This window comes from Mustela putorius, unplaced genomic scaffold (assembly GCF_011764305.1).
Source record: "Mustela putorius furo isolate JIRA1106 unplaced genomic scaffold, ASM1176430v1.1 tig00003836_pilon_pilon_pilon, whole genome shotgun sequence".
NCBI lineage: Eukaryota > Metazoa > Chordata > Mammalia > Carnivora > Mustelidae > Mustela > Mustela putorius.
This window is the reverse complement of record NW_025421989.1, coordinates 29,986,906-30,013,367: the sequence shown is the minus strand read 5'-3', so window position 1 is coordinate 30,013,367 and position 26,462 is coordinate 29,986,906. Positions and strand designations below refer to the sequence as shown.

General features: G+C 39.7%; 1 protein-coding gene and 1 pseudogene across 1 annotated transcript in view; both read left to right on the top strand.

The window, feature by feature from the left end:
* The window catches only part of LOC106006737, a 74,141-nt pseudogene extending 60,409 nt beyond the window's left edge, over positions 1-13,732 (top strand).
* A 693-nt stretch (positions 13,733-14,425) lies between these two features.
* Positions 14,426-26,462, top strand: part of TMEM47 (transmembrane protein 47) — a 30,296-nt gene continuing 18,259 nt past the window's right edge. The window contains exon 1 of the mRNA XM_013061113.2: positions 14,426-14,793. Within this exon, the coding sequence (XP_012916567.2) occupies positions 14,568-14,793 (226 nt within the window). The 5' untranslated portion in view covers positions 14,426-14,567. The remainder of the gene's footprint in view (positions 14,794-26,462) is intronic.

Below are 26,462 nucleotides of genomic sequence, written 5' to 3'. Positions count from 1 at the left end.
CTGAAACTGTTCCGAAAAGAAAAAAACAAAACAAAAACAAAACAAAACAAAACCCACTTCCAAACTCATTTTATGAGGCCAGCATTACCTTAATCCCAAAACCAGACAAAGACCCCATCAAAAAAGACAATTACAGACCAATATCCTTGATGAACACAGATGTGAAAATTCTCACCGAAATACTAGCCAATAGGATCCAACAGTACATTAAAAGGATTATTCACCATGACCAAGTGGGATTTATTCCTGGGCTGCAAGGCTGGTTCAACATCTGCAAATCAATCAATGTGATACAATACATTAAAGAAAGAAAGAACAAGAACCATATGATACTCTCAATAGATGCTTAAAAAGCATTTGACAAAGTACAGCCTCCCTTCACGATCAAAACTCGTCAACGTGTAGCAATAGAGGATACATACTTCAATATCATCAAAGTCGTCTATGAAAAACCCACAGCAAATAACATTTTCAATGGGGAAAATCTGAGAGCTTTACTGCTAAGGTCAGGAACACGGCAGGGATGTCCAGTATCACCACTGCTATTCCACATAATACTAGAAGTCCTAGCCTCAGGAATCAGACAACTAAAAGAAATAAAAGGCATCTGAATTGACAAAGAAGAAGTCAAACTCTCACTCTTTGCAGATGATATGGCACTTTATGCAGAAAACCCAAAAGAATCCACTCCAAAACCGCTAGAACTTGTACAGGAATTCAGTAAAGTATCAGGATATAAAATCAATGCACAGAAATTACAGTTGCATTTCTATATACCAACAGCAGGACAGAAGAAAGAGAAATTAAGGAGTGATCCTATTTACAATTGCACTAAAACCATAAGATACCTAGGAATAAACCTAACCAAAGAGGCAAAGAATCTGTACTCAGAAAACTATAAAGTACTCATGAAAGAAATTGAAGAAGACACAAAGAAATGGAAAAATGTTCCACGCTCATGGATTGGAAGAACAAATACTGTGAAAATGTCTATGCTACCTAAAGCAGTCTACACATTTAATGAAATCCCTATCAAAATACTGTCAATTTTCTTCAAAGAAATGGAATAATCCTAAAATTTATATGGAACCAAAAAAGAACCCAAATAGCCAGAGGAATATTGATAAGGAACACTGAAGTTGGTGGCATCACAATTCCAGACTTCAAGCTTTATTACAAAACTGTAATCATCAAGAAAGTATAGTATTGGCACTAAAACAGACACATAGATCCATGGAACAGAATAGAGAGCTCAGAAAGGGTCTCTCAACTAATCTTTGACAAATCAAGGAAGAATGTCCAATGGGGAAAAAAACCAGTCTCTTCAACAAATGGTATTGGGAAAATTGGACAGCACATGCAGAAAAATGAAACTGGACCATTTCCTTACACTATACCCAAAAACAGACTTCAAATGGATGAAGGACCTCAATGTGAGATAGGATTCCATCAAAATCCTTGAGGAAAACATAGGCAGCAACCTCTTCGACCTCAGCCACAGCAACTTCTTCCTAGAAACATCTCCAAAGGCAATGAAGCAAAGGCAAAAGTGAATTATTGGGACTTCATCAAGATCAAAAGCTTTTGCACAGCAAAGGAAACAGTCAATAAAACCAAAAGACAACTGACAGAATGGGAGAGGATACTTGGAAATGACATATCAGATGAAGGCCTAGTATCCAAAATCTAGAAAGTATCCATAATCTAATCAAGAAGTGGGCAGAAGACATGAACAGACATTTCTGCAAAGAAGACATTGAAATGGCCAACAGACACATGAAAGAGTGTTCAACATCACTCGGCATCAGGGAAATACAAATCAAAAGTACAGTGAGATACCACTCACACCAGTGAGAATTAACCAGTGAGGAAATGACAGATGCTGGCAACAATGAGGAGAAAGCAGAACCCAAGAAGGATCATTCCTACACTGTTGGTGGGAATGCGAGCCAGTAGAGCCACTCTGGAAAACAGTATGGAGGTTCCTCAAAAAGTTGAAAATAGAGCTACCCTATCACCCAGCAATCGCACTACTGGGTATTTATCCTAAAGATACAAATGTACTCATCCAAAGGGCACGTGCACCCAAATGTTTATAGCAGCAATGTCCACAATAGTCAAACTATGGAAAAAGTCTAGATGTCCTTTAACAGATGAATGGATAATGAAGAATTGGTATATATACACAATGGAATACTATGCAGCCATCAAAAACCCCGAAATCTTGCCATTTGTAACGACGTGGCTGGAAGTTTAGGGTATTATTCTAAGCAAAATAAGTCAATCAGAGAAAGACAATTATCATATGATCTCTCCGATATGAGAAATTTGAGAGCCAGGGCAGGGGGTTGTGGGGGTTAGGGAGGGTAAAATGAAACAAGATGGGATTGGGAGGGAGACAGATAATAAAAGGCTTTTAATCTCATGAAACAAACTGAGGGTTGCTGAGGATTGAGGGGGTAGGGATGAGTGGCTGGGTTATGGACATTAGGAGGGTATATGCTATGGTGAGTGCTGTGAAATGTGTAAGCCTGATCATTCACAGACCTGTACCCCTAGGGAAAATAATATATGTCAATAAAATTTTTTTTGGTTTGTGTTAGTATCCATATTTTGCTTACACAAAGTGAGAGTGGTAGGTATGGTTTTTTTTGGTTTTGTTTTCTTTTGTTTTTTTTTTTTTTAATAAATGTTGCTTAGTCTCAAGGTGGAAAGAAAGGGATTAGTAATGCCAGGGGAAGAAAAAGGGTGAATGGATGGTCAGTCCTGAGCTGAAGCCTACTAACAGGAATAAAACAAAAGGCAATTAGTAGTTTTTCACCTCTTGTTCCCTGGGCATAATAGAGTTTTAGGCCTTGTAAAAAAAAAATTAGTTGGGAATAATGAAGCCATCTTGATGTTCTATCACTTTCAGATGACGTAAAATAGAAACCTCAGCTTTATTACATAATTGTGTAGCCTTAGGTAAGTAACTTAATCTTTTCTTTTAAGATTTTATTTATTTATTTTGATTCAGAGACAGAGAGAGATCACAAGTAGGCAGAGAGGGAGGCAGAGAGAGAGGGGTAAGCAGGCTCCCTGCTGAGCAGAGAGCCCGATGTGGGGCTCCATCCCAGGACCCTGGGATCATGACCTGAGCTGAAGGCAGATGCTTTAACCCACTGAGCCACCCAGGCGTCCCCAGTAAGTAACTCAATCTTTACGCCACCTGGTTATCTCACATGAAAAGCCATGCTCACACTTATCTCTGTGTGGTTGTATTCATTCAGTAAGTAAAAAGTAGGTGCAAAACACTTAAAAAATGCTAGCAGTTGATAGGCGCTTAATAAACCCTAAATAATAATAACATTAACAAAATGATTGCAATGAAATCTGTTTTGGAGCAATCACATCTTTCAAACTCCAGGTCATTAATACAAGTGTGTCACGACATTTAAATCTCTGGCATTCCTGGACCAGCCAGCTGAGCCATAGCCACAGTATCCTTTCTCTATCCCAACCTTCTGGCCAAACATGACAGTACACTGTTACAGGATCTTACAATGGAACTTGTCTCAAATTTAAATAAGGTACCAAAGAGAACAGATATTGGGACGCCAGAGCGAGGGTGACAGAGACTCCCTCTTCCAATCACTTGATTTACAAAGAATATAAAGTAGGACCGGTTCCATAGCTCTTAAACCCCTCAGCCTGGTCAACAGCATAAAAATAGACCTATAATAGAAGCAGCATTCCTTAAAAAAAAAAAAAAAAGAAAAGAAAAAGAAAAAAGGGAGTAGCTTTCTATGTTCAAACTGAATTAAGCCTGAGCTACAGAGAAGTTTTAATGCTGACTAAAATTTGGAGTTTCGATTACTGTATTGCAGCTGGACATTATAATCACTGAATTGAGATTGTATTTGCCACCTAAAGTGACCATGGGACTCTCTGAAAGTGAACAGATACCCATGAGGTCTGTAAGAGATATCAATAAAGACTAGAGGAAGATTACCTCACACTAAAAATGTTTAAAGAGACCTTGGAGGAAGAAAAAAAAAATAAGTTGCCTTTTTGCTTCCAGTGTTTTTTCTTGTGGTAAAATACACATCATGTAAAATTTACTGTTTTAACCATTTTTATATGTACAGTTCAGTAGAATTAAATGCATTCATAATGCTGTGCTACCATAACTACTATTGATCTTCAAAAGTCTTTTCATCTTGTAAAACTGAAACTCTAAACCTATTAAACAATAGCTCCCTATTCTTCCTTTCCCCCTCACCCCTGGCAACCACCATTCTACTTTCTGTAAATTGCCTTTTGAATCATGTTTTTTCAAACAGCCCTGTTACCCATAAGTGATGGAATCATTTTCAGCTCCTCATTCTTTAGTATCCACATATCTGGGCTGTTTCCAAACAGGCTTTGCCTTTTTTTCCCCCTATATAATGCTTTTTCATGCTTTTTCTTCTTACGGAGACATTGTCAAATAAGTTATTTGGAGTATAGTCAACTCTAACCCAATTTGGACTAATTTCTCCACTTCTGATCTATTTCTGTTTAAAGCGCTATTAATGATTACTACCAAAATTATTCTCATTTCTGCACATAATCTACTATCTTACACTTCTGATTGTTCCCAGAAGGGATGATAGGAAGGCAAGAAACACCTTACAAGACTAAGCATGCAACATTAGCAGATATGATGAGGAACTCGGGCATGGTTGTAAAAACATTTGGAAGAGTGAGGGAAAAATGGAGCAGAGACAAAGCCATTCAAATGCTTGGCTTAAACAGTGCAGTCTAAGCGAGAACAGAGATCAAGGACAGAGTGAACATTTTGTACTACAGATTCCGTAATCGCACGTCTGGATTTTGTAGGACACTCCTCATTTTTAATATTTTGGCTGGTTGTTTCTTTAAAACAGTTAGCTGGTCTCCTAAATTTGGGTTTGATGACTTGTTGGCTGGCATGAATCTGGCTTGGTAATGGCAAAAATAGCCCCATATTCAGTAAAACAGCAGTAGGAACATTATCCCCAAATATGCAGAGTTTCCAGTTTGGTGAAATTGCTCACATCCAAGTGAAATTTGACTATACTTCAGGGAAAGATGGTTCTACATATTTCGTGGGGAGAGACAAAGATATTAACAAGGATTGGATGTCATACAAATAATACAGTATGAGCCATGCATGCTGTGTGTGCATGTGTGTTTTTTCAGACAATGTGATTCACTGCTTGTTTATTCCCAAAAAGAGACAGGATGTGGATCATGTGAGAGACTAAATATGACAACAGCAGAAGAAGGAATGAAGAGGAGTAAGATTTTTTTAAACAGGAAAAAGCAAGTCATGTATCAATACTTTAGAAATGTCTTTTGATTGTCTTTACTTCTCTCTTTTTCTGTCTATTTCTTTCACTGAATTTAAAGAATAGAAGTAAACATTGAAAATCATCAGGAAAACATGAGTTTAAGAGGATAGGATAATGAAAGTAGAAGGATGAGGCATGGAATAGCTGAGAGTCTTTTGCAGCGGGCCTATCAATGATTAAAACCACACCCTTTAAAATAATTTCTATTTTAGTTTTGCTGACTCCAAAGCACAATTTTAATATATTTATTTTTTCTTATATTACTTAATCTTGCACTCAGAAACTTGAACAAAGAATGAAAACCAGATTTGTTTTTTCTTCTAAAAGGAAGCTTGTTAGGTGGCTGGGTTTTGGACATTGGGGAGGGCATGTGCTATGATGAGTGCTGTGAATTGTGTAAGACTGATGATTCACTGACCTGTACCCCTGAAGCAAATATTACATTATATGTTAACTTTTAAAAAAGGGAAAAAAAAGAAAATTTAAGCCTTTGTCAATTTTTGACAAGAATAAATTAAAATTACTGCCAAATAAGAAATAAAAACAAAAATAAAAAATTACAAGGAAGCTTGTTTCTCTCAGAGAGAAACGTACTCCAGAAAAGCCATGAACAATAGCAGCACACATCAATTGAGTAATATTAAAAAAAAAAAAGAAAGAAAGAAAGAAAGAAAGAAAGAAAGAAAGAAAGAAAGAGAAAAGAAAAGAAACACCAAAGCACACACAACACATGCAGAATACATGCTCTCTGTACTGGGCACACACAAAGTATTAAAACGTATGACCAAAAAGTGAAATGAAAGTGATAGTAAATTGGTAAAGAGATTCCAAACATTTTGAAAAAACTTGCAATAGACATTGGATAGAAGAATATATTGGAAAAATGTACTTCTCTGAATATGCCTACTGATCTGCTTTATCTGTCTTGCTTTATCAAAATTGGTGATATCTTGTCAAGAAATAATACAGGGTTATCAGAAATCACAGCTTCACTTAGTTCACAGTAGGGCAATGGTGTCAAAACACAGAATGGCGGTGTCAATCACCTTGATTCTCCACCAGCTATGAAAAATCGGTCCTTGTGATGGTTACTAGCCAGTCTTTTGGTCATAATTGGCAATTCATATATATATATATATATATATATATATATATATAATTGCACTTTTTAAAATTTCTTAAGTAAATTTTACTTGCCTGCCATTTTTATGCTCTCAAGCATGCCAAAAATCCTATACCCACTCTCTCTAGACACCAGGTGCCCAGGGTCAAGTTTCACACATGCCATCTTTCACTTACTTTTGTTTCCACAGGCGATTTCTGTTCTCAACACTGTTCACTGGCACACCATTTTTTGTTTGTCGATTTGTCAGTTAAGAAAACTATGTAAGAGTTTCTAAAATCTGATAACTGGGTTGGCTAAAGATAAGGAATTTAAAAGGAGTCCAGAGCAAATCTGAAAGTGGCCAGAGTTTAAAACCCCAACAATGCAGCTTCATCCTCTTACTTTACTTTACTTCCAGGCCTGTGACTCTCTGTATTTGATGGTCTTTATCACTGGGGATTAGCTGCCCTTTTGTACTTTGTTCTGTGCTGTCCTTTCAGATGACTTCGATAATTGAACTTCTGCCTTTTACTTCTAGGTGCGTAGCAATTTATTTGCATATCGTGCAGCTGCATAAATGCCTCAGAGTGAATTTGCAGGAAGCCAAGGGTCACTCTTAGTGTTCCTCGGTCTTAGAAGTTGTTTTTTAAGGTGTATCTGAAGAGGGACCAACATTTATCTTCATCAGTCAATTAACACATCATCAGAATCTTGGGACTGAACTGAGAATTACAGCTCTCAGAAGTAAGACACCATTTAGAACTACTGAGTCTAGCATACATTGATTCCAGTTAAGGTCCACAATGCTGACTAATCATTGCTAATGGCTCCAAACTCAATGACAGTTAGAGCCTGCTGAGAAGTGGCCATGAATGAAATACCATTCACCTTGGCAGCAGGTAATGTGTTGAAGGGTAGGGCATAAAGTAGTGAATTTTTATTTACTTAGCAGCTGCTTTGATACCACTACTTGTAGTAGAAATTGAGCACTAAGAGACCTGAGAAGATGATGTCGCTGATGTTTCTCAAACTTGGACTGATACACGAATCACTATGGATCCCAATAACGATACATTCTGATTCAGTAGGTCTCGGGAGAGGTCAGGGCTCTGAATTTCTAATGAACTCCCCAGTGATTCCAGCCCTGGCGGCAAGTCTGGATCACACTTTGAGTAACAAGGATTGAGAGCACTGGGGATGAAATCTACTGAATGAGCAGATGGGGAGAAGAGGGTTGGATATGGATCTATGGTGAGGCAAGTGAGACATGGAGGGCTTTACTCTTCGTAGTGTAATACTGCTTACTGGTGACTTCTCAAGTAGTCCAAAAGATTAATAATTCAAAATTATATACAGTGGTGCTATTTGATGTATTTTTCGTGGTAACTGGTGAATAAGCTGGCCTTTGCACATAGCTCGGTTAGGGGTAGATTTAAGCATTCTACTGGATGCAGAATCAGATATAGAAAAGAACAGAAGCAAGGATTGAGAAAAGGATTTGGGGCTCTAAAGGATCATAAAATTAGTGATTTGAACAAAGTTTATCTCCCAGGGAAAAGAAGGCCCTAGCCGACATCTGGATTATAATAATATAATAATTATGATTAGTGCTTACCATATGGCAGATAGTGTACATTATATAAATCACCTCATTAATTCTTACAACAACTCAATGACATAGGTATCACCCTATTTTATAAAAGAGGGAACTGAGGTTAATGGTATGTCCAAATCCATATAGGCAGTAGGTTCTAGAGTGAGTATCTTAACCTTGATCTGGCTAAATCAAAAGCAATTCCCATTTTTGCTTACTGAAGACCAAAAAGATTAAAAGAGTGTATGTGGGGTGGCGTGGGAGGTAGGGAAGGGGCGCTGAAAAAGGTAGGCTAAAGAAATTGAAAAAAAAAAATGACTCAGAGAATGACAAAAAGCAATGATCCTCATATTGTTCTGATATTTCCGCCTGTATTTGTTTGAACCTGAATGAGCTGACATTTTGAATTTTGACAGACTGCTGACAAATCATGCAGTACTACTCAGTCACTTCAGAGACAAATTTTAAAAGGTGAAATCTAGAGGTGAGAGCCACAACTGAAATACAATTCCTAAGAGGATCTGTTTTCCACTAGCCTCAATCCCTTAGCAATGTTGACATTTAAGACCACCTTTTGGAAATTCCAGGGAGAAATAGCTTAGTTGCATTCTTCTTCTTGGAAGTATGAGTATAAATTGCTCCAGGTACCCTTTCCACTTAACCTTTTTTAAATTTCAGCCTTACCTGCAATTAACTTTGAGCCAACACTATACTAGAGATTTACGAATGTGGGATTCATTTTTTTCCAGTTGCAAATGTGAGTCCTTCAGTTCACAAGAAAGAAAAGGGATCCACACTTTCTAATGAAAGAGAACTCTCTTACACTATAGATATAGTCTATAGTCTTATAGTCTATAAGACTTTTAGTCTATAGTCTTATAGTCTTTAGATATAGTCTCTATCAGAAGACTTGGGAAGAGCTCCTGGCTACAACAACTTGGAGACTGTTTATACTACAAAAAATAAGCGCATGGTAAATAATGGAACAGTGCAATCATCATGGATGAAACTATTTTTGAGATGAGAAACTTACAATGTTGTGACCAATTTGGGAAGGGGGGGTTCCCAAGCAGGCATTTCTTAGAATTTTCCCATCATTCTCAACTGTCTTCATTCAAATGCCCAGGGGTAAAAGGCCTCCATGAAAAATCACAAAGTACACAAAGTTGACTTTAGCCTGAAATCTGAAGTTACAGAGGAAGCTCAGATAACAAGTTCCAAAGAGAGCATGGAAAGGGTGAGTAATTTCCAAGGGCGATTCCTGATAATAATGATTCCATCTCTACTCTAACTTCACTTGGCTTGCATTGAAGTCAACACCGAAATCATAATTCAACACTCATTCGCTTCAAGTTCTGCCAAGCATATGCTAAACCTGCTCGTCTTATCAAGTATTCAACTATTCAGGGAAACCATTTCTGAGGCTTCCAGTGTCCCATTTTCAATTTAGTCCTCCAGCACGGGGCGCGCCAGGAGAGATGTAGAATTGATGTACCATGTTGGTGGTGGTGGCCAAGGACAAATGAAATTCTGCCAGAATGAGAATATGTTGATAGGCATGCACTTGCTTCTTGCTTTGGGGTAACCAAAAGCTTCAACTTGTAGTTGTAGAAACAAAATGTATAAAAATGCAGTCATAAGGTGCTTGGAGTGCTTACACCTGTTCATTTATCCATAAAACTGAAAGTAAATACAAATAAAATATAAAAATGGAGGAAGTTTTGGGCCTATAAGTGATTGCTGCTAAGGAAAGAGATGCTTGAAAAAGATGGAAAAGGCATTTAGAGTTAGTCGCACTGGGAATATTGTAATTTTTCATGTACTCCTACCTCCTGGGCATCTGATTCATGCTTCTTTCATTACAACAAACATTTATTTTAAAACTAATCATCCTTTAACTCCAGTGGCCTCTTGTGTTTTCACTTCCAAGATGTATTTCCTTTATCTGTGGATGAATAAATTATTATGGCCACAGGTACCATTATGAAACAACAATCAACTTGAAATCTAAACATCAACACATAATGTGAATAGCAAATACGTTATTATTGACTTAAATCTAACTGATTCAACAGTATCATACATTTTTAAATTGGAAAAGACATTAGCAAATGATGGAATTTAAATTTTGGGGATGTGCAATTCTTTATCTTCATCAATATTGTTTTTTATAAAAGCAGAAATAGCGATTATTAGTAACAATTCTTGTGATAACTCTAAGCCAAGAACTTTGTCGCAATGCAACAAGAAATCTCAGTAATGCAATGCAGGATACACCATAAACTGGAACTCTCTTGGACCTTATTAATTTTCATAAATAGCATGCAGGTCTCATTATATCATGGTTTCATTCCCATCGGAATCCTTCTGGTGTGGAAGTCAAGAATGGAATTAGGGTAAAGTGAATAAACCACCAAAGTACCCTTTGTTTCTGATTTTTAAAATATTTTGCCAACATTATTATCTGTGACACTGGAAAAACAGTTGATGTGTGTTTCTAATCTTTTAATCGTTGCTTCATCACTTTCCCCTCCTTTCTATTTCCTCCTTTCTCAGCGCAAGCAGGTCTAAACCTCTATGCCACATCTGTATGTGATCCCAGTGCCAAAAAAGCCTTAGTAACAGCACATTAATAGTTGTACATCTCAAATGGCAAGCAAATGCAGAGATGTGCCTTTGCTGACAGACTGAGCAGACATTTACTCCTCTTTGTTCTCTTAAGACACATTCAAAGTCTGGAATGTGCTCCTCCTCCCTGTCTCTTTCAAACCCTCTACCTCCCACCATAACACTTTTTATTTTTCTGATGAACTTCCCACTCTCTTCCCTCTGACCTCCCTCTCACATTGCTGCCCCACTTTTCTGGCCTGATTCAAGCAGGGGGCTCATTTTTTCTTTTACTTCGGGGGCTAGGGAATGATTCCTCCCTGTCTTTCCCTGGCTGTACATCTCACACAGAGTCACGCATTGAAGTTCTGTGACTCCAATTTTCATGGAACTCTTATAGCATGATATAGAGTTAGGGCCTCTAGCCTTTGCCCCCCCACTGAGGCCCAGGGAGAGGGGTGACCAGAGTGCCATGGTGTCCCAGGCTAGGCTCAGGTGAAAGAGGGGAACTCTGGCCTTTGCATGACACTGTATAGTACAGGGCCAACAAAGTCATTGCTTTTAAGAGATTTCAAGTAAATTCTCCTGAGCTAGGAACTCTTTCTTTAAGGTTCAATGCAGATATCATTTCTCAGATATAAGTTCATTTCAATCCTCATTTCTACTTCCCTCCTGTATACAAACACACACACACACACACACACACACACACACTCCTTAGTTGTCACTTCCTATCCCACTCCCAGTCACTTAACTTGTTTTTTTATTAGTTTTCATTCAATGTTTACTAATTGTTGCAATCCTCCACACTACTTTTTCCATCCTTAGAGTAAATGTAAGTCCACCATCCCTTATATAAAACTTTTTGAGCTAGCTGTGTTGAGAAATTCAAACTTTTTCAGATTTTTAAAGGATACTCTGGTGCAGGGATGCCTGGGTGGCTCAGTCGGTTAAGTAATGGTTTCCAGCTCAGGCTATGATCCCATGGTCCTGGGATCAAGTCCCACATCAGGCTCTGTGCTCAGTGGGGAGTCTGCTTCTCCCCTTCCCTCTGCCTTCCACTCTGCCTGCTTGTGCTTGCTCTCCCTCCCTTTCTCTCCGGCAAATAAATAAATAAATAAATAAAATCTCTGTGTGTGTGTGTGTGTGTGTTTAAAGGATAATCTGGTGAATATACTGTAAATTTAGATAATACCCAACAGGTTCAGTGGCTGCATATTTATTCATGCTAAGTGGGTATAACCCAAAACCATAAATAGCCTCACATCAGTCTGGAATTATTTTTTCCACCAAATGAGTTTGCTACAAACTTAGGAAAACAACAACAACAAAATACTTTGTCTTGAAAGGTTTTCATGTTTTAAAAGAAGATTAAGGATGGTAGATCTGTACTATGTTGTGCAAATTCTAAAAATGATTAACAGAGGAATGGAGTATTTCAGGAGAATTTCCGTGTTTGTAGTTAAAAATGGCTGATTTTTCCAATGTTGGAGAAAATACAGAGAAAATTTTGTAGGTAGTATAAAGAAAGATTGGATTCACTCAAGTAAGCAATTGAGAACAAGCCAGAGAAATGAAACAAAATAAGTGTGTGTGGCTGAGGTAGGGGGGCGGTGGGGGGGGGAGGGGAGGTGAGGCAGGAGGAGGGCAGAGCAGCTAGGGAGCTAGGAAGTGGTGAAGGAAAGAAATTCAAATTAGAGGAAATAAAGATAAAGAAAAATATCGGCTGACTGGAGGTAAAACTTATTAAAGGCAGGTTATAAAACTTGGAGAAAAAAGAGTTCTTTATAACTTTGAGGTCAAGAAATTTTCTTAAATATTATTTGCAAATGTACATTTTAAACCCACAAACATAAATCCAGGTAAAAGAAAAATAGCACAGTCCTGGTCATCCATATTAATCATCCAGATTTTCAATTTTTCCGTGTTCCATTCGTTTTCACAGAGAAGCACTTAGACTTCTTCCTCCTTCGAAGGTTGGGAGATCAACCTTCTGGTTGGGAGAAGCTTATGGGAAGTTAGAGGTTAAGGAGCTCAGAGTGTTCTAGGTATACCTTTGTAAGGGAAGTACATAATTGAGAGGTAAGGGGGGAGTCGTCAATTTTCTAATTTCCAAGTGTGTGAAAACCATGGTCTTTTATTTCACATTGGGTTGATTCTTATTCTTAAGTCATTTGACACTAACTCGATTGTTTCTTCAATTAAAAATGTTGCTTCGGTCAAAATGTGGTCAGCTCTATCGAAAGATGTGGTTACAAGAAAAGAAATTGTTATCAACAAGAGGTATGAAATCCCACAGTGCCCACTGAGCCACCCAGGAGCCCAAGGACAGTGTTTCAATAAAAGAGAGTAGTCATTTCTTTCATTCTTCAGATCTGAACCACTATTTTGGGTTTCCTACCAAATTTCCAGATGGTGAAAGATCTGGGAATATCCCCGTCCACAATGATCTATTCAACAATTGCCTCTTTTATAGGAAAAATGGAAAGCAGTCAAAGAGATACAATAGACAACCCGCCAGACGCAAGCTGCACTAGTCAATTACAGAACCACAAAGTCAATTTCAAGGGGTGTTTATTCCTCACAGATAGAAAAACAAACAAACAAACAAAAGAGTGAGTGAGTTTCCATAAGAAAAAAGCTCTAGGTCGTATTGGGCTGAATCTTCAGTTGGGAGCGCACAGTAGGTGCTCAATAAATGTGTGCAGATTAAGTACTTTAAAATAAGCCACTTTTCCTATGCCAGGCCCTGGGCTAAGTCTTGCGGGGTACAAGAATTAGTTAATACCCTGGAAGGAATTCAGATCTGAGTCGGCGTAGTGCAAAGCTGAAAGAATAAAGGTTTTCGTCAACGCGCAAAAAACAGAGTCCCAGAGAAACCAAGTAAGGTTTACTTCACATTTTGCAGGAGCTCTCGCACTCATTTTAGCGCCTGCGTTCCCTGAGCAATTGCCCTTTATAGGGGGCGCAAAAGGAGGCGAGCCTCAAGAACAGAGCGGCGGCAGGATTGGGGGAAAGTTAAGAAATGCGAAAAACTGCGGGTTCCTCGGTCTGAGTTCGTCCTGGATTTGAAAAGAGGACTATGCCTTTTGTCACTCTTCGCCTTTCTCCAAATCCCCCGGGAGGAGAAACTGGCTGGGGGTGGGGGGCGGGTTTACATCAGAGAGACCCACAGACAGTAACGCTCTTGGCTACAATGGCCACAGCCCAAGAAACCCATGAATACACAGCTGACGCCTTGCAGAAAAGGACCCACCCAGGCTCGCTAAGAAAAGGAAACCCACGTGACAGAGGAGGGTGGGGGTGGGAAGCGAGGCGACCCCGGAGCAGGAGAGGCCAGGGGCGGGGCCGGGGACCAAGCTGCTGCAAGAAACTACCCCACAGAGCCGGTCCGGGGCGAAGGGCTCGCTCTGGGTTCCGCGCGTGCCGGACACTGTGCAGTAGACAACTCGTTCCGAGCGCGACACACACGAGGGTCAGAGAAGAGGGAACCGTTTCGCTTATTGGCAAGGGGCGGGGCGCGCGCTAGCCTCTCTCGCCGGGAGCCGGAGCTTGACGCCGCCGGGGTGCGGACCCACCGCCCCGCCCCGCTCGGCACCGCCTCCTGCAGCCCGGGGAGGGGCCGGGGCGGAGCTAGCCTGGCCGCGCCGGGGCGGAGCGGGCGCCGGCAGAGCGCGGCGCGGGGCTGGCAGCGAAGGTCCGCGGCGGGATCGGTGTCGCTGCGGCTGCCAGAGAGCCCCCCCACCTCGGCCGGTAGCCCCCACCTCGGCCGGTAGCCCCCGCAGACCTACCTTCGCGGCGCGCGGCGGCTCCGCTGCTTCCCTCCGAAGGAGGTCCGGCTCCCCGCTCTCCGGACCCGCCTGGCGACCTCGCCTCCGGCGGGACAGGGGGCTGCGGCGCCCGGGGCATGGCTTCGGCCGGCAGCGGCATGGAGGAGGTGCGCGTGTCGGTGCTGACCCCGCTGAAGCTGGTCGGGCTGGTGTGCATCTTCCTGGCGCTGTGTCTGGACCTGGGGGCCGTGCTGAGCCCGGCCTGGGTCACGGCCGACCACCAGTACTACCTGTCCCTGTGGGAGTCCTGCCGGAAACCCGCCAGCCTGGACAGCTGGCACTGCGATTCCACGCTCAGCAGCGGTGAGGGCCCGGCGCGCCGCGACCCCTGCCTCCCACCCCGGACTGCCCGGTGCCCCACTGCCCGGACGGCCACCGCCTCTCTCCCCGCCTTCTGTGTCCCCTACCCTCGTGCGCCCCGCCGCATCCTGACTCTTTGCGGACCCGTGGGCTCCAGCCACCTCCCTGCGATCCACCCCTCGTCTCTCCCCGGTCCTGTCGCCAAAGCCAATGCGACGTCCCACGCCCTCTCCGTCCCCCCGGGGCCATTCCTCGGGCTCTGGAGTAACACGTATGCTGTTTGGGGTAATTGATATCATTTAAGGCGAGAACCGCGGGGCCGTGTTAGAAATGCAACGCCTTCCACACTGTCGTTAAAAAAGAGACGAGCAAACCCGCCCCAACTCCACCGAGACGTCGTGGGTTCTCGGCTCGGTCTTCCCCACTCTCTTCTCCTTTCTCTCTCAAGGAGGAATTTGCCTGAGTTTACCTCTCAGTGCCCACGTTTCTGCCGGCTCTACTCCACTTTGTCCGGTTTTCCCCAGGGAGTTTCGCTTTGGGTTTTATTTCCTTAAATTTTTGACGGCTGTGGAGAGTTGGAAGAGAGACAGGCGTAATTTCCTTGCCTTTTTTGGTGGCACGTCGTTGGTTGTGAGTTGCCCTTCTTTCTCTCGCTCTCCAAATACCTCCTCTCTCCTCCAGACCTTTCTTTTCTCCATGAGCTACTTACTCACAGATGCCTGTAAAGTTGTGGCTTATTCAGCTACCCCTGGAAGCTGCGAACGGGTGGGGTGGAGGGTGGGGAAGAAGGTAGTCACCCCCTGGGAGGGGGCTTTATTCTCTCCTTGACCCCCAGTTGGCTTCCTCTGCGCCCCAGTTATGCTGTTAGCAGAAATCTGCCAACTTCCGATTTCTTGCAGTAAACGCTTTTCCTTGCTAATCTTGATTCTTCAGCTGCTGGTGTCAGTGCAGAGAAAGGGGAATAAAGGGAGAGGACCTGCCCGTGATTTTACACTTACCCACGCGTACCCCTAAGAAACTGATTAAATTCCTTCGTGACAGTCTGTCTTCTCGGGGACTATTTATGAAGCTTTACTGGAGACGTTTCAAGTTCCAAGAAAGTTGAAATAGCACAAATGCCACACAAACCTGATTTACTTTTGTCTTTGGTTTCTTGTTTCAAGAAAGATTAGTTCACTTGGTTAAGTTTCTTCCATAAATTTGATTTTCTGTTTACAAAAGGCTGCTTCTTTGATTTTACTTCAAAATTCCTATTGATGGGATTTTGTCTTTGTTGCTTAATTCACTGTGGAGGGGACTGGTTGGCAGCAGGAGGTCAACATTTAGGTCTTTTAATTCCTTCAGGGTTTGTTGTTTACAACCAAAGATAAAATAATTGGTAAGATGCCTTTCTTCAGTAACCAGGGGATCCAAATAAACTTTGGAGAAAATATCTTTTCTTTCCCCTCTCCAATAGAAATGGAAATTTATGTAGGAATGCCAGCTTCGGCATGTCTCCTTAGCAACGGCAATCTTTTGCCCCTTTCTCCTGTCTCCTGAAATAATAGTCCCCTGATTGCATAAAGACTTTTCAGATAGGTTGGAGAAACCAGCCTCTACTCTTTTCTTTTCAGACCCAGATCCTTTTCTCTTGGCCAGGAATGTGGGGAATGGGGAGAAGCCAACACGAGTTTGTTGAGCAGTATGCAGTGTTTGCTAATCTCTCCTTAATTGCCTCCATACCCATTTATCTCAGCTTTTTCCCCCTGTCCAGGCAAGGAAGTAGGTAGGGAGACTCAAGCTTAATGCAAAGGTAGTGATAAAAGGTCTCTACGAAGTACAAATGGGAGCCAGGGACAGTTTCTGGGTTTTCCCCCCTAAGCCCGTTATCGTACCCTTCTGCTTAAACTCATGCCACAGCATTTATTTCTATTTGGGTTCCTGAAAATCAGCTTCAGTTCTATTTTGCTTAAAATAGTTTTCATCCCAGAAAAAGTGTAGTTGGTGAGCAAATGATGTGGGAGGCTTAGAGATGGTTTTGTTTGAGGCTAACTGGAACAAGTTCTTGACTTTCTTTATGTAGTAGCAGTTCATTTTTCCTCTCCAAGGCGGTGGGTGGGGGGTGCAGGAGGAAAGGAAACAAAATATGGAAAATTACTCTATCTCCCCCACTTTACAAAATGTGCTTTCTTAAAATGTTCTGTGAACTTGAAGCTTCTATCCACAAATGTTTTGAAACGAAGAGGGAAGCTTGAATTGAAACGAGCAATCCTTTTTTCTTGCCTGTTCCAGAGGGCAGGCAGCTTTTCTCAGTCTGTTTGCGGTGTGGAGTAACAGAAAGCAGGGAGGGGAATGTCTTCTCTGAAGATTTTTTAAGAGATCCACTTCATTGTCTCTTGAAATGAATTACCTCGGGAGGAGCCACCAAGGACAGTTTTACTGAAGGCCCTTCACCAGGATCTTCGGGGCTTAATTAAAAACCTTTGTCTTAATTAGAATTAAAACTGCTATGAAGAGGCGAGCTTGTATTTACAGAAGGGAAATTTCAGGAATGTTTCTACTGACGACAATATGTCCTACTTAGGCCCAGTTCCTACGGAAACTTTCCCCTCAGCCATTATTTTTAAAGCTGCATTTTAATTTTGTTACCAAATACGCGTTGTTTGCTGCTTAGAACCCGTTTTATGGTTTTAAGCGAAAGCAGAACCATGCCTTTTGTGTCCTGGTGTATTGAAGGTTGCATCAGCACTTCTAGTACGAACCAGTAATCCGGGTGTCAGTCAATTGTAATGCTTTTCTCTGGTGTCCCAGTTCAGAGTAGGGGGACAGTCCAGGCATTCATCTAAAGCTAGAAGTTTTCTAAAAAGACAAATGAGAAAAACGGCCAATAAACTGTCATTTGCGATGGAAACAAACAATAATAATAATAATAATAAAATATGCTTGTTAAGAAGTTTAGAATAGGTAGTACTCCCATGGCTGCCGGCCACAGAATTTCTAAGAATAGTTTTCCCCACTACTGATTTGGGCAGCCTCTTAATACATCTTTAATCAGTTTTTTTTTTTTAAATTGTAGTCGTGTTTTTGGCTTTTGCTTAGTCACATTTAGTTTTGATAACTTTTGTTTAGAATATAGTTGTTAGGATTTTGTAGCCATTGCAGAAGAATTCTTAGTGCAAATAGGATTGCTCAAGTGATACAGAATGCTGATGCCCTAAACTTGACATCAAATGTGCTATATAACCTCTAAGATGGTTTTAAAATTTATAAATATGGAGCTATTTCATACAAGGCAGATTCCTTTTTTGACGTCCGTGTGATTTATTGACCGAGCACAAAAGCAAGGACACGCAGATAGCCAAATGAGTGCGTTTTACTACGAGTAATTTTAGGATATAAAAAGTGCATTTATCCATCTTTCCATCTACAGAATATCTATACATCTTTTCTATCCATGAAATACTTGATCAAATAGTCTTTTTCAAGGAATATTAACATCATTCGTGTACTGTCCTAAAAATAGCTTCATTTGTAACATGAGTCACTGGCAGTTTTGAAATGGCAGTGTGTGCTGTATGCTAATAACAGGTGAATATTATTATTTTTTTTTCAGCTGACAAGAGGTTCTCTTAAGAGTGCTTTATAGGTAGCTCCTTTTCCTAAAACTAGTAGAACATTCCACTTTGACAGTCATTGTAAGAAAACCCACCTTGGGTCATAGTTTAAGATAAACCAAACTGCCTAAACAACTACAAATCTTAGAAAATCTGAGGTTTAGTGATTCTGAATTCAGATGTATGTCCTTTGTGCATACTTTGAATCCATACCTTCATTGGGAATCAGAATTTCATTAGGAAACGTCACAACTCTACTTACTTCAGGAAATGTTTAGCTTCTTTCCCAAAATATGTTGATACCGATGTGTGTTTACAAATAGTTCTGCAGGCCTGGAGGTCAGACAGTTAGACCCTCTTCTGGCTTCCTGAAAAAAAACACAAGTAGAACAAATGCAGTTTTATTTAACCTACACAACATAGGTGGGTGGAAAGTTATACAAAGAGTAGCACTCAGCACCAAAACTTTCTCAATAAACTGGAGAAAAAACCAAGTATGACTTATTTCACGATCTTCGTGATGATTTTTCTTTTACCATCTCCTAAGACTTTCAAATTCCCAAGACTGACTTTTAAAAAAGATGTTTTAATTTGTGGGCAGATATAATTCCTTTTTTGCTCACATTTATAGAATGATTGTAACCTCCAGGGAACCATTTGGATCAGTCTTTGTCAGCAAAGGGATTTGATGGGTGTGTGAGAAGCCTGGCCTTTCATAAAACATTTCCCAATAAAACCAAAACAAACAAAAGCATATCTCAGGCAATAGATTTTGTCTGCTGTCAAGAATATATTTGAGGAATTTCTTTCAAGTTTCTGTTAATGGTAAGACTACTTAATGAGACCAAAGATACATCCACTACTACTAGATATATTAGTGAAAAGGATTGTAGATGCTTCAGATTAAGTCCCTGGAATATATTACCTAAATATCACAGTAGATTTCTATATGAACTATACTAAATTATAATGTAATCCTATAGGAGAGCAGAGTACTGTTGTGGAGAATACAGGAGGCTTTAGATTCAAACTGCCCTGAACTTGGCCACTTAAGCATTCACGTGACCTCATACAATTTAATGGCTTCAAATGCTTTGTCATTAAGATTAAATATATAAAAGTACCTGCACATTAGGGTTGTGTTCCTTCCTTATTATATATTCAGAAAAACAAGCCCAAAGTGATTTTTTTTTTTTTTTTTTTTTTTTTTTTTTTTTGCAAAATTGAAGACTCCCCCCATCCCCCTTGGAAGGTAAACTCTTTGCATTGAATAATGAAGTATGCTGTCAGTTTCAAATTTAAATTGTGCTACTGCATTACCAAGCATTTAACAATGCTCGTGGTAGATCATGATCACAAAATTACTATCTAATAGCTACCCTTTTTCTCAGTACTATTACAGAGCAAACATCTCAATTATTGCCAGTGTCACAGTAAACTTGCAAGGGAGTTCATGTTATCCCTATATGTTATTGAAGAGACCAGGCATTTTGTAAGTTTACCAAGTTTTCAGTCGGTGGTAGAGGCATTTTTTCCAAGAGAGTGCCAGTTACTAATGCTGGGAAACAAACCACTTCAAAAGTTAGTGGTACAAAACAACAATCATTTTATTATGCTCATGACATCTGTGGGTCAGGAATTTAGATAGGACATAATGAGGATGGTTTATCTGGGGCTCCAGGGTGTCTGGGGGACATAGCTGAGGGTGACTTGAATGGCTGGGGACTGGAACATCTGCAACTGCAGGATCTTTTTCTAACTGGGTTTGGCACCTTGGGGGGAATGGCGGAGAGACTGGAGTCTGGCCACTAGGACCAGCCTTACTAGCATGGTGGTCCCAGGGTAGTCAAACTTACTATAGGATGAGTGGTTTTTCCCAAAATGAGGGTCCTAAGAGAACCAGTCGCTGTCTTAACTAGCTGGAAAATCACAGAGGAGCCATTTGGCAGCCCAAATTCCAGGCAAGGAAAGTTGGGCTCCACCTCTTGGTCTTGATGGAGCAACTGGAAAGTCCCATTATAGAAGAGCATGGAGGATGGGAGATGCTGTTGGGCCACTTTTGAGGCATAGAGTCTCACTGGAGTCTAGCTGCCAATCTGCATTCTTTACTGCCTCTGAAGAACAAAGACAACTACATAGCTACTTTCTTGAAGAATTTTCAATCAGGGTGCCTGAGTGGCCCAGTCAGTTACGCATCTGCCTTCTGCTCAAGTCACAATCCCAGGGTCCTGCTCTGCAGTGAGCCTGCTTCTCCTTCTCCGTCTGCCACTACCATGGTTGTGCTCACTTACTCTAACTCTCTGTCTCTGAGCTAAAAAATAAATAAAATCTTAATTAAAAAGGAACTTTGCATCAATTATATAAGTAAAATTTGGCTGGGGCAAAAACTGCCCTTATCACATGGGTTTAATGATTGGTCACTTGTATGGGGTTACTTTGGATTTGTAATCAAATGAGCTTAAAAACCTAACCTGTCTACCAATAGAGAACTTCTCCCACTCTCTTTAGGTGGCCTTAAGCCATTTTGGTTTATAGTCTCAAATGACCAAGGCTCAAACTGATTTGAATCTGGGCTATAAGCTGCTACTTCGTGTTGCTGATAAACTTTAGTTTTTTTGTTTTGTTTTATTTTGTTTTTGTTTTGTTTTGTTTTGTTTTAAGAAAGTTCTGTATGAGACAGAGGAGATAGGTTCTTTGTACACAAACACTAAAATGTTAAAATTGAAGACAGGAGTCAAGTTTTGTAGCACTAGAAAGATGTTGGAGTTGCCGAATTATTTTTTGTTTGCTTGTTTTTCCCTTAATAAAAAAATTCTTTTCCTGACAATTGCCCATATATTGAATTACAGAATAATAGCACATTTGGAGTAGAAAAGATTTTTAAAAGTATTCCTGCCTGGGCAAATTTCTTGAATGGATAAGAAAAATTGAGGAAGATACAATGGTAGTGACTCAGTAGGAATTGTACTTGGCTGAACTATTTTTGCACGGTGTGTTTTCCAACTTTCCTGTCACACTGCAGGTAACTCTTCATTTTGGAAGGTTTGCTAAGTGCTCCCAGGCATGGCACTTCGGATTCAGAGGTTAAGTACTACACATGAAATAGATGTCTACTTTTTATAACCATCCAAGATCTGATTTCACATAGAATTTAAGATCTTCAGGTAGACTCATATGTCAGTAAGTCTGTGAAGTTTTAGATGTTTCCTAACATCAAATTTACATTGTTCGCATGACTAGTCCTTAAAAATCAGCAAAACTTTTTTTTAAGTTTTGCTATGATAGGATGCTTTAAAACATCTGTTTAATTTTAAAATCATAATTGTAAGTATGTGGAAGGCAGCCATGTAAGTTTCTTAAATTGATTACATGAATATAAATTTCACTAGATCAAGTTTTAATGCATCCTGGCTTTTTTTTTTTTTTAAGATACATTTATTTATCGAAAGGGACTGATGTTCCTTAAACAGAATTTCATCCTTATATGTCAAAGTTACTGGCAGTTAAATCTTAACAGTCTTTTCAAAGTATTGGATTATCTCCCTTGAAAATTAGACAAGGACATCTTTCCTTGCCATTTTTTGCTTGTAATTTGTGTGGGTTTTTGAGACACTAGTGTCGGTCATCAATTTTCAAAAAATCTTCAAAAACAAGGCATCCATGGTTCCCAAAGAACTGAGGAAAAATACCTAGATCATTTTTGTTTCTAGCAGCTTATATTAAATGTTGGGGGATTTTAAATGATAGTTTAATGAGCCATATTTCAACATAATGTCACCTATTGATTCTCTTTTCAAAATACATGTTTATTGGCAAAAAGATGTTTAAATGTAGAAGCTGGGACCCATGAGTGACATATCCTCAGTCTGCAAAAGGCTCATCCACAAAAGAACTACAATTTTCATCAAACGGGGGTTTCTTGCTCTTGTGTTTTAAGGTCCCTAAACCAAAAGTTCATCAAAATGTTGCCATAGTACTTTGTGAATGCGACCTGGCTAGCACCACTAGGTGACCTAAAGAGAGAAATGACCTTTCCCTTTTCCTATCTTGTCATGTGTGCCCAAAGAGTTAATTTCATTAAAACATATTCATTGATTTCATACAGGGCGTAGGCATTATCCTGGTACAGAATTAGCCAGTTTGTGTGGCACCACTGTGCTAGTTAGGGACAGCAAGGTGATGAATGAAACACTTGCTTTTAAACAACGAAATCATATAAATGTACAAAGTAATGTAAAGGGGGAAATAAAAGTTCAAATTTGGCAGGGGATGGAAGAGATCCCAACTAAAGAAGTTTGCTAACAGGGAGCTGCTATCTTGCCAATTTTATCCCTCCCCCCGTATTTACTAAGAAGGTATCTCAGTACAGATCGTGGGTGACTGGCTACCTTCCGTCTACCCTTTGATTATTATTAGTTACTCTAAATCCATCACACAGAAGATTTTTAGTTGAATAGAGGAAGGTCACCCACTCCTAGTCCTGGTGTGGACTTTCTTCTTCCTGCTTTTCCAGATAACCAAGTTGCCTAAATTGTAACCTTAGATTCCCCCCCCCCCAAGAGTGGGGAAGATGTTCAGTATAACAAACTCATCACAACTTTATGGAAATAGTACGATCAGAAATTACTACTGAGCCTGTACCCTTTAGATAATATTAGTTACCATAAAATGCTAATGAAATATTTCTAACGTAGTACATGATAGCAGTGATGGTGTGTCTTTTTTTTTTTTTTTTTTTTTTTGGTCCAAATTCTGCAACATGCTTTAATTGCAGGGCATTTTGCTAAGCACTGTATATAATGGTCTTATTTGGGGGAAAAGATACCATACGTTATGATATTTAGATGATAAATTGCATTTTCACCAAATTTCTAAGATAGAATTCTGTGAAGCAGTTGAAACAACCCTTGATTTGTTAAAGAAAAAGAGATACATATTCATCTAACACCACACAGAATAATTCAAATTCAAAAGGCTTAAATGAAATTGTCTGGATTGAAAATTAGTAACCTGTCTGGTACTTTTGGACAATCAGAATTTTCCAGAATTTTGGCAAAATCGACCTACATTTTGGTTATTAAAGAGTTGTTGCATCACTTACTTGCATGGTTTCCTAGTATCGTATATGTGCTAAAGTCAGGTCAGTGCTGTGTTTTTGATACATTTTTTATTCATATGTTGGCCTGAAGAGTAGGACTCTAAGTTGTATCATTGCAACTTGATTAACAAGGTAGGTGCTTCTCTAATATTCCATTTCACTTTGTGCAGCACAGTGTACAGTGTCTATACTGTCATTTTGTAAAAGACACATAGTTGTTTGCTTTAAATATTTGTTTGCACATGAAGAATGTTAGATTTGATATTAGTTGATTCAAAACACATGGTCATTTTAATTATTGAAATTGGAATCAGAATTTTTCTTTTGCCTGTCTTTGTCTCTATATCTCATGGAGTGGTAGAAAATTAATGCAACACTGGTAGATTTAGGTCAGAATGCAACTTACCAAAGAAAAAGTTTAAACTCCCTCAGTAATGGCTTCAGTTTTCCATTTCATTTGCCATATACAGATTGAAAAAGTGAAGTGTATTATTTGATAACTCTGGAAATATTTTGGCTGTTAAGTCTATAGTTACCTTCCTTTTATACAAATTAACAGCACCATTTTGATTCATTCTTCATACATGAGGATATGGGCTTACTGTCCAAACCTGGAAATATGTAGCATTAATCTCAAAATCCTAAATTACAGTTGATGAAAATAATTCAGTGCATAATTTCTAATAAGATGAGCTAGTCAGGAAAAAGGCATGGTCTTCTGTGATTAGGTCAGCAGTGTATTAGAGAATTGGGGTTTGAAAAGTTATTCTGTAACTGGAGCTTGTTTCCTCCTCAACAAATACAAGCCGTCCCAGTAGTTCCCATTCCTGATGATAAAAATGGAATTGGCAATAATGAGTTTGCACCAATATAATTAAAATTAATTTAAGTGTTTTGCTATACATATGCCCAACAAGTGAATAAAAGTATTTAGAAAAACTGAAGGTGTTCTGGGGATGAGTGAAATGATCCAGCTTCTGTGGATTTAGGGAAGATTTATGGATGACCTGTGAGGTGGTGTCAAGGTGATAGGAAACCTCTTCACCCTGTCACCTCTTCTAGGTGGAACAGTAAATGATTTCGATTGGAGTTATGGATATCATTTTGGTTAATATACCTGTCTTTTAGGGAATTCAAAGGTGAAAATAAAAGTGTTTGGCAAATTTGAATGGGATTATAAAAGTTCATTAAAAATCAGTATTTTAGGGGCGCCTGGGTGGCTCAGTGGGTTAAGCCGCTGCCTTCGGCTCAGGTCATGATCTCAGGGTCCTGGGATCAAGTCCCGCATCGGGCTCTGCTCAGCAGGGAGCCTGCTTCCTCCTCTCTCTCTCTCTGCCTGCCTCTCTGCCTACTTGTGATTTCTCTTTGTCAAATAAATAAATAAAATCTTTAAAAAAATCAGTATTTTAATTTGTGATGAGAATTCTAAAACAGTGATACTCCCATATTAAAACATTAAGATACATTTAGGAAAATACTGCCCACCCAAATTGTGGGAGTTGAATTTCTAAGACTAAAAATCTGTTTCTTCATTGCCTTTTAATTTTATCTAATTTCCTAGAAGAAGTGGCAGTTGTGTGCTCAAGGATTTACATACAGTAGAACTAATTTCAGCATATAAACAATACCTACAGAGGTAAATAAATTAGCCAGTGTTTGACAAGTTAAAAGTTTTGAAATGAGGTGGTACATTTGTAGTTCCACTAATGTGGTACATTTGAACGTGTGGAACGTGTGGAAAGTGTATTATCATTAAGATTTTACCTTTCATGAAAATTGGAAGTAAACTTTGACCATGAATTCCCTAAAGGAATGTGAATTCTCCAATTTGGCAATTAGAATGTGGCTCATAGAATTTTCATAATGCAGTGGCAATTTCAGACCAGTCTCATGTATTAGACCGTAAAGAAAGTCAGCACAATTCTGCAGAATACTAAAGCATTTATAGACATTGGAAACACTGGCGCCAGCTAATAAAAATACCTTGAAATAGGACTTGATTTTAGTTCCTGAGTTGCATATTAATGCTGGACTTGATGTTGTGATATAAAGACTGCCCAATTTTGATTCTGTAACTACAGGGGAAAGTATAACATTATATATATTCATTACTGTTATTTTTTCCTTTTTAAAAATGTTTAACTTTATTATTTTTTTTTAGAGAAAGCACTAGTGGAGAAGCACACATGTATCTTGAGCCTTGGCTTCCATAGGTGCACATCCAGTGCCTTGTGTGTGCCACTGTGTCAGTTTTGCCAAAATACAATAGGCCCCCCCATCTCTGGGGGATATATTACAAGAACCTCAGTGGATGCTTGAAACTGTGGGTGGTACCGAACCATACATATGCTTTGTTTTTTCCTGTTCACACATATCTGCAATAAAGTTTAATTTTTAAATTAGGCACAGTAAGAGATCAACAACAATAACTAAGATTAAAAAATAGAAGAGTTATAACAATATACTATACTAAAAGTTATGTAAATATGATCTCTCTCTCGGACTATTGTATTGTGCTATACTCATCCTTCTCGTGATTACATGAGAAGATAAAATGCCTACATGATGAAATTAAGTGAGGCGACCGATACAGGCATTGTGACGTAGCATTAGGCTACTACTATTGACCTTCTGGTGATTCATCGGGAGGATCATCTGCTTCCAGCCTGGACTGTATTTGACTGCGGATAACTGAAAGCATGGAAAGCGAAACTGCAGATAAGGGGGGGGGGGGATCTGCTACACTCTTAAACCGAATCTGCCAGAAGTATGGCAGCCTCATTTCAGGTGGGAGTTCCAGATCCAAAACATTCTTCACAGCCCATTTGTGTCTTCCCTGGTTTATGGACCAAGGATGTACCTTTTTTTTTTTTTCATCAAAACTGATTATCACTTGTTTTCTGAGCTCTTGGAAACCAAACTCAAATTTCAAATCAGCTGGCCTGACATTGAACAATGACCAGTTTTAACTGTGCAGAGCA